Source organism: Lytechinus variegatus, chromosome 6, assembly GCF_018143015.1.
Source record: "Lytechinus variegatus isolate NC3 chromosome 6, Lvar_3.0, whole genome shotgun sequence".
NCBI lineage: Eukaryota > Metazoa > Echinodermata > Echinoidea > Temnopleuroida > Toxopneustidae > Lytechinus > Lytechinus variegatus.
The window spans coordinates 44,569,766-44,579,424 of NC_054745.1; the positions used below are offsets into that span (position 1 = coordinate 44,569,766).

Consider the following 9,659-nt stretch of genomic DNA (forward strand, 5'->3'; position numbering starts at 1 on the left):
CACCCCCACTTCCCAAGGCCATGCCCTCTATCCATCTTTTTTTTCCTTTGTATTATCAAGATAGTACGCTGGGGAATTAACACTGGTTGCACGTGCACCTTCCCCTTGTTCTACTTCCAACAGCTGATTTTCTAAACTTGGCTTCCACCTCCCCAAGTTGTGCACCCCATGCCACTTTAGTTCCACGGACCTACCCAGGAAGTCGGGGGGGGGGGGGGCACTTCCATTGACGAGTGGATACCATGCGCGAACAAAGAAACGCGTAAAAGGAGTAGGGGGGGGGGGGGTCTTTTTCAAGATAGGGCACGTTACGTACTTAATGTAATAAGGGTGTCAAAATATAAAAATACTGAATAGAGGGGTATTTATATTTTGCAAGATATTTGGTCAAATTTGCGAGGTTATAAAAGATACTAAAATGTTTTATAAAGGGTGTACTTTTTGCTCCAACACTTCAGAGTCCGACCGACGTCCGAAACAAAACAATAAAATATTGCTGTACTTGTTTAGGGGGGGGGGTCAATCCAGGGAATGCTTGCCAAGGGTACCGTTTTCTTTCAAATACTTGTTAAGTATAGGGTTTCACATGCCAATTCTTATTAAGGGGTGCATTTTCAGAATATGGAAAATACTTGTTTAGATTGTTTTTCGAGACCCCATGGTCGCGCATGGTATCCCCCCCCCCCCCCCCGGGCATGATGTGCACCTATCCTTACTGAAACCAGCGTACGCCCTTGCAATTATACTCATTCTCTTGTGATATCTGTCTTTCATATTTCTCAGATCAATACTCTGATGATCATGGCGGCTAACTTCACCCCAGACCAACAATGTGAAGGAAAGGAGTGTCAATCAATCACAGATGTGACGTACTACGTGGAGGAGAAGAAGAGACTCTGTGATGACTGCGCCTCTAAAGAAGGATGCATCGCAAGAATTAAAAGAGGTGTACCAAATATTTATTGTGAAGAACATGATGAAAAGGTAAAATTATATTGTAAATCTCATGGTGTTCCATTGTGTTATTCATGCGCTATGATCAAACATCTACAGCCTTGCGAGAGACAAGATATAAATGATGCAATAAAAGACAATGGGGCGAGGCTAACAGTTCTAAAAGAAAAAGGGAGGGACAAATTGAAAGAAGGTCATCTTTATGAAGAAGAAATTGACCAATGCACGAAAGACACAGACACCCATCTACAAGCTTTGAAAGATGAAGTTAATTCGATAATCAAGGAGGCGATCAACATAGATAAAGTCAAGGAGAAGATGGAGGCTGACAAAATCAACCAAGAATTTGATGATCAGAATCAAGTACTTCAAGAAGAGATTATGAAGATTAATGAGAAGATTCGAAAGAACAATGAAGAGAGAGTGAAAGAACTTAAATTAATCCATACAAATGCACAGATTAGACAAAGACACATGGACAATAAGAAGATTGGTCTTCATAGAGACATTGATAACATTGTTAAAGAGAAGGATAGGAAGATCAGAGAGTTGATGAAATCATTGCAGGATGACACAAAAACAATAGAGAATGCAATACAGACCATAGATACAGTACTAGAAGACGATAAAAACATTGTTAAAGATGGTCATAGTGTGAACATGTCAGTGAGTGATAAACTAAAGAAACCACTTTATAAGAATGATGTGAAACAAATCACTGATAGAATATCAGGTGTGAGGTTTGTGAAGGGTGTTGGGAGAGAGAAGTATGATGGTAGGATTGGTGGGTATGATGGCGAGTGGATGCTTAGTGATACAATCAGTGCTGAAGATGAAATCACTTACCCACAGATTGTTGGTTGCATAGATGAATGTAATGTGATCATCATCGACTGGGTGCTAGGTAGCCAGTATACATACATGTTAGATATAAACACTAAACACATCCAGAGAGTGATAACGGGTACTGATACATCATGGGTAATCTCCTGTGCATTACTGAATGATGACAAGATAGTATGTGGTAGATACTGTAAAGGTTATACAGGGGACAGTTTGACTGGATGCATCAGTGTGTATGACAGACAATGGATGCGCATCAATGACGTCACACTACCAAGAAACACAACGCGCGATATCTCATCGGTGTGTGTAGCTGTTGACCGTGATGGGATGATCATCGCTGCTGACTTGGGTCAGTCTAAGATATACGTCATCAACCCAGCTGATAGTAAGATCGTAAAAACCATCACATGTAAACAGGATGTACTGATGCGAGGTGTGCTATCATCAGGTCACATCATCGCTCAACCTTACCCTCCTGATAAGAGAGTACTAATCATAGACAGACAGGGTGGTCAAAGGGAAATCCTCCACAGTGATGTCATCTTGAATGTCAGTGTTGATCCTATAACAGACGACCTTTACGTTGTGACATCAGATGATGAGTGGAAGACGTGTATGATCGATCAGGTGATGAGTGGGAATGAAGTGAACATGAGAAGAGTTACGACATTCCCTCTATCAATTAGATTGGCTGATGAGGATGACGGGTTGGATCACCTTCTATCATCTCCTGTAATGATCTCATCATCAGGCAAGATAATTGCTTGTGGTGGAGACAGTATTCTCGTCTTTGAAAAGCGACTCACATTCTAAACGATGATATGTCGGGATCATTCACTATGATGAATATGAGACACACTGACCAGAATAATACCATCTTTAGATATCTGAAATATCTGTAGCAGTGAGGCCTATTAAGACCTAATAACTCTGACCCATTTTAAAAATCACGGTTAACAATAGGCATTTATAAAAAAACATTAATAAACCCCATAAAACTCCTGCATCTAAGAACATGTATCATGCATGTGAAAATAGGTTTCAATATCATTGGTTAAAAAAAAAATTTGCGAGATCATATGGCATACGATATGATGAGGCCGTCATTACCATCAAGCCTACACGCTCACGATGTATTTTCTTTAAAAAAAATTGTTTTATAAAATGTATAATACATCTTGTTGATATTCATATACACTGCTTATATAGACTAATACTACAGTTTTGCTATATAATACCTTCGTATATTTTGACATTCTGATACCGATGTGAATGCAGAAATAAAAATAAATCAAAACAAATAATGTCATAATGGCATAATGTCATATTTCATATATTTTCTAGTATTTGAAAGATAGATAATCAAACAAACTCCTGATTTGAAGGTGCAGATATTGATCAGATTCTACTGAGTGGCTGAACGAATTTAGTCAAGAATTTACAAGAATCCAGAGATTTATCGTAAAATTGAACAAAGAGATATAAAACAGTACAGATTGGAATCATTCACTCTCAATTAGACTGGCAATCCTCACTTAGCGAATGAAATAAGCATTCTTTTAATGGACTGACAAGATTGATTGGAATACGATTCAATGTAGATTTATTAATTTTGAACTTTTAAGTGTAAACATAAGGGAGATCGTCGCATGAAGTATTCATTTTTTAGCTGAAGTACTGGCCGAGTGCGTTTCTATAGATTTATTTTACATTTGTATAATTATTTATTCAATTAAAGCAAGAAATACAATACAAGATTAGATTAATTCAACTGTGTATAAATAGGGGTGGGCAAATGACAATTTTTTTTTTCAAACGGGTGAATTCTATTGCCATTTTTGCTGCTGAACACAAATCCGCCAACCATTTTGACCTCCAATGAGGTTTGATATTGGTTCCAGCCATTTTTTTGAAAAATGGCGGGAAAATTGCCCTTTTTGCCCTATTTTTATATATAACGGCATATAACGGGTGTGTATTTGTCTCTCTCTTTGTTTTTGAGGGTGCTGAGTTCATTTATCTCAATATGTAAATCATTGGATGTATAGCCATGGTAAAAAATTGCCATTTTCCCTCCATTTCTTGAAAAATGGCGGGAAAATGGCATTTTTCCATGTTTTTTTACATTGAGTTGCATAAAATTGGTGTGTGATATGTCGTATGTGTTCAGAGGGTGCTGAGTTTAAATATCTGCACATACATAAAGGACATTAGATGTATAGGCTGGGTGAAATGAAGTTGTTTTCCCGCCATTCTTTGAAAAATGGCGGGAAAATGGCCTTTTGGCCATATTTGTACATTAAACATCATAAAAGGGGTGTGCGACATGTCTCTTTATTTTTTAGGGTACTGAGTTGAAATATATGCATACTTATTGAGGTACAGGCATGGTGATAAATGGTAAGATCAACATTATAAGCAAAAATAAATGCAAATAGTGAATTTCATATGTTTATTAAAAATCATCATACATGTAGTTATGAACAAAACAAAACAAAATCAAAGATTTAATAATCTGCAGACCAGCTGCTTTAATGAATCAATGTTGAAAAAACATAGGCATACAGTTGATATGAATAACATGAAAGCAGACCACATCACCATAACTGGACATTCAGGTAAAAGGACATCCCTGACCACAGGTTACATGTGGGAAATTTGATGCATAGTGGTCAAGATGGGGCTGATCAAAGCTTATGGGTTCAGGTGCTTAATAGCCATTCTTGCCAACTCCACAGCTGATGAATTGAAATCAGAAATAGACTTCTGGATGACAGATCGAGCTGCTGACAGAAGTCCTTCTTCAGGCTCTTGGAGTAGACCTTACTAAAATCCTAAAATGCTGCGCTCATATAATTTTGCGTATAGATCATGCAATAGATGTGCAGAAACATAACAGAACAGAAGATTTGCATCCACCAGTTACTGGAGGTATCAGCAGGTGAGGGGATATTTGTATCTCCAGGATTTTCAATCCATACTAGGGTTAATCGCAATCTCCAAGTTATTGTCTCCTAGCCATAATCAGCAATAAGTGTCCCTCTTGGATGGAAAATAACAATATTCAGTGCCAAGGATTCAAAGGATTTGTAGCCAATAAATTCAGTAGAATTGCAGAACTTGCTAAGGAGTACCTGTCATGACGAGAATTCATCCAAGCTTTCTTCAATGCAGATGTGGACACCAACAACTACAAACTTGTTCTTGCAGTGGCTACATTCATTCAGAATGAGTGGTTCACATGCTGTTGAGAAATTTACACAATGACAGGTTATCTTAACATCTTCCTGATGAAAGAACTGCTGGGCATCAACAAGATGGGTGAGCAAAATGCTGGGGATAGAACGTGGCAGGTGATTCCTTGAGGAAAAACTAAATGGGTAAGACAAAATTATGGTGGACAAAGAGAAAAGAAACAGGATCGGGAAGAGATAGGCTAGTTGCTGATGTGATTGAAGAAGTTATTAGTACAGTGAAGAGCCAGATGTCCAGGACAGATTACTTTATCGGATGTTGATGGCATGATTTATGCTCCTTTTACCAACTTAGAATGTGAAACTGAATTTTCAAAGCTAGTGCACAGATTCAAAGTTACTGATGGAAGTTCTTCTGTCCAGACTCTGTCCAGAAAAAAAATCTGCTGGCATCTGGTGGTCTCGGTCTTCTGGTACACCCTGAATTTGAAAGTAAGAGTATAGAAGAAAGGAAGGAAAGGTGGAAGTGGGCTCGCTGTTCTGAAGAGGTGAACACAGTATAGAAGCTCGAAGCACACTTTAATGCAACTGTTGTATCTGCACAGAAATTTGCACTGCATAAGAATGAGGAGTTAAAGAAGAAGAAACCTTGTAAAAGTCTAACAATCTTGGAAAGATGTACATGTAAAGACCATAATGGTCCACTGACTCTTAACAAGTTAGATATGTTAGCAAATCTCAGTGAAAATGGCTTCAGAATTAAGTTGGCTATCTTTGTCTCACAGTAACTCCAGACATTCGTCAAATAGGTGTGTGAAAGGATCAGATGACATACAAGATGGAAAAATGTTCTGTGGAGAAATTGAAAGTTTTGATAAGAAATGCACTAAGAATACCAAAAGACTAAAAAATGGATGCTCTGCTGCTGAATGAAAAAGTTCATATATTAATTCATTATACACGTACACACATTAGTACACTCTGTGCTCAGACTCTACAGTTTCATGTAAACAATTTTCATTTGTCAAAATATTTTCGTTTTCCCAAACTTTGACACAGAGTACTTGTAGGCAATCGTATTAGTCAAAAATTATGTTCCAGTTTTACTAGTGTTGAGATGGTCTTGTAAATCACTGCACCCAATACTGCATATTGGTAACAGATGCAATAAGTACATTTTAACATCTATAATTCTGACTAAAGTCAAGGTGATATCTGGCAAAAATTTCACCAAACCAAGCATTACCCCAAATCTAAAACAGAAATATATAAATCCTCAAAGGAAAACATTGATAACTAACAAGAAATTCATTTAGCCTCCTGCTTTAAATTTCATTTTCTTTAATCTAGTGCTGATCATGAAAACATGCACTATAGGAGGCATAGTTCGACTACTTGTTCTATTACGTTATGTACATTGTACACCAAAAATATTTCAAAGCCACATACATGTATACTCCCCCCCCCCCCCTTGCCTGACAATTTCTGGGATTTTTCTCTAGAAAGACAATGAAATTATATCATCATATATGAATCATCTATTTTTCAAATAAATAGCATGAACACATATCAGTTCATACTATAGTATAGGTACAGATGCATGAATATTGTTTTTTTTTATGAATGCAATAGTGATTTGTGATCATTTATCACCACATGATAAAAAAAAAGCTGATTTCACCCCCAAAAAAAACTTTACAAATGTTGGAACAGATTTAATTTATTGATTGTTGGCTTCAGTGGCCATGAAAACATATATTTAGATATGTAACAAACTACAGATAAATGAATAGTTACTGCTTTATGTCAAAAAATTATGATTTGAGGGCAATTCATACCAAAAATGGCCCAAATATGCTGTTTTCACCTAAAAACATCATTTTGAATGACCCAACTTATCTGATTCATGCATTTTTGTGCTTAGTGACCATGAAAACATAGAGCTAGACATGCAACAAGTTACAGATGAATGAATAATTAAGGATTGATGTACAAAAAATGTGATTTGAGGACAATTTTTACCAAAAATGACCAAAAAATGCTGATTTTCACCCAAAAACGTCATTTTGAATGACCCAACTTATCTGATTCATGTATTTTTGTGCTCAGTGACCATGAAAACATATAGTAAGATATGTTGCAACCCTTATTTGTACAGATATTTAAGGATTTACAAGTGAAAACACTGATTTTTGAGGAATTCGGCGGCCATTTTGAAAAATCGCTCGGAACCAATATCAGACGTATTCTAAAACAAAAATACTTATTAGATTTGTGTTCAGCAGCCAAAATGGCAACAGAATCCACTCGTTTGAAATTGAATTTCCCAAAAAAGGTTTTATTTGCCCACCCCTAGTATAAAAAGTAAATAACATATGGAATAGCCTCCCTGAAAACATTAAACAGTGCTTGACCTCTGAAATTTTCAAACAACACCTTAACACATTTCTATTCAATTCTTCTACATTTCTTTTTTAATTTTCTAAAAAGCGCCTTGAGCACTCTACAGAGTGGATTTTGCGCGATATAAGTCTAATTATTATTATGATAAGTAAAAGTAGTTGTAGTAGTAGTAGTGGTAGTAGTAGTAGTAGTAGTAGTAGTAGTAGTAGTAGTAGTAGTAGTAGTAGTAGTAGTAGTAGTAGTAGTAGTAGTAGTAGTAGTAGTAGTAGTAGTAGTAGTAGTAGTAGTCGCAGTCGTAGTAGTAGTAGTCGTAGTAGTACTAGTAGTACTACTACTAGTAGTAGTAGTAGTAGTAGTAGTAGTAGTAGTAGTAGTAGTAGTAGTAGTAGTAGTAGTAGTAGTAGTAGTAGTAGTAGTAGTAGTGGTAGTAGTGGTAATAGTAGTAGTAGTAGTAGTAGTAGTAGTAGTAGTAGTAGTAGTAGTAGTAGTAGTAGTAGTAGTAGTAATAGTAGTAGTAGTAGTAGTAGTAATAGTAGTAGTAGTAGTAGTAGTAGTAGTAGTAGTAGTAGTAGTAGTAGTAGTAGTAGTAGTAGTAGTAGTAGTAGTAGTAGTAGTAGTAGTAGTAGTAGTAGTAGTATAGGATTAAGGGAACTTTGCGTGCCAAGTCGACTGCTAATTGCAAATACAGATATGGAACATAAATATATTCCTCTTTTAGCCTAAATACCGACCAAGAGCGTTTTCCTTCTATATATTTCCTTTTAGCATCATTCTTTATTCGAATAAAAGTAAGAAATATAATACAAGGTTTAATGGATTCAACGGTGTATATAAAGTAAATAACGTATAAGATTAATATGGAAATACAGATATGGAACATAAATATACGCGAAACTTATCAAAGGGACATATGTATATTACACATGTTTTATATTATGTTACATGGTTGACTGACATGGAGAGAGAGAGAGCGGGGAAAAGGAAGGTTAAGGGGAGAAGATGGGATAGAAAGAAAAGAAAATGGATACGATTGTTGGCCAGGGATGACTACAATCTGTTTCAACAATTCATTAATTCATTCATTCATATGCATTTATTTCGTTCATATATCAAAAATAACATATTCAAAACACATTGGAATATACAAGAAATAGAAATAATTCATGAAACGAGGAGACAGCTTAGAAGGCAGAGAAGCCTTATTGGTGCTGCCACCAAAAGAACAAAATACAAATTTATACAAAATAACTCACAATGTACAATACCTAAAAAACCTAAATACGTAACATAAACAAAGTAACGACAAAGTCTGTATTATAGAAAATGAATTAAGTAGTGTAATTGTCAATTAAATATGATTTTAGTCTCATTTTGAAAACGGAAAGTTAAGGGCTATCTTTCATATATAAAGGAAGGTTATTCCTAATGTTTGGTCCTTTGAAAAAAAATAGATTTTTAGCGACATTAGTTCTAGTCAATGGTAGATGAAAATTAGAGGAACTGCGTGTATTATATGAAGGGAAATCGTCATTAAAAAAAAATTATCAGAAAGACTTGGTGGAACAATGTTTTTATAACAGAGGTACATGAAAATAGCCAACTTGCAGTAGCATAGATCAAGTGCATTTAAAACCTTCAAGTGAAAAAAAAATAATGATTTGGTGTGGAAAATAAATAGTTCGAATAACCTTTCATTGTAATGGGAATAAAACTAGATATTGAATAATTAGTAGAAGAACACCAGGCAATATTACACTATTGAAGGTAAGAAAATATTAAGGCATTATTAATCATTAATAATATTGTCGGGGGGATATAAGAGTTTGTATAATATATCGATGTTTGTAGAATTTTTGGTACAAATATTGTCAAAATGATTATTCCATGATAATTTAATATCGATTATTACACCGGAGAATGTCAATGACGTAGATCTTACAATTTGGGTGCAGGCGCGGATCCAGGAGGGGGCCGAGCCGGCCCCGCCCCCCCCCCCTATTTTTTGACAACCTGCAGAAAAAAGTGTGCTCTTTATTTTAATAGTAACTACGAAAAACAGAAAGAAAAGTAAGAAAGAGGTATTTTTACCCATGATGTGCAATATACAGCCTCGTAACGGCCGGCCCGTCCCCGAAAGGAAACAAGAAAAAGATGAAGGAAAGAATTGAAAAAATAGACTTTGTATAAAAAATTTCGCTCGCGCTTCGGGTTCGCATTGCCTGTGTAATGAATCCCATTTAAGGGGATTAAATGACACTTCAT

The 9,659-nt window shown here is 35.9% G+C and overlaps 1 protein-coding gene across 1 annotated transcript; it reads left to right on the forward strand.

The window, feature by feature from the left end:
• Positions 1-785: 785 nt before the first annotated feature.
• LOC121417891 lies at positions 786-2,613 on the forward strand. Its single transcript, XM_041611626.1, has one exon. The coding sequence runs from the start codon at positions 796-798 to the stop codon at positions 2,611-2,613; it is 1,818 nt and encodes a 605-aa protein (XP_041467560.1). The 5' UTR covers positions 786-795.
• The last annotated feature ends 7,046 nt before the right edge of the window (positions 2,614-9,659 follow it).

Bases quoted from the DNA above. Each gene is read 5' to 3' on its own strand.
- LOC121417891 (XM_041611626.1), top strand. From the start codon at position 796: ATGATCATGGCGGCTAACTTCACCCCAGACCAACAATGTGAAGGAAAG.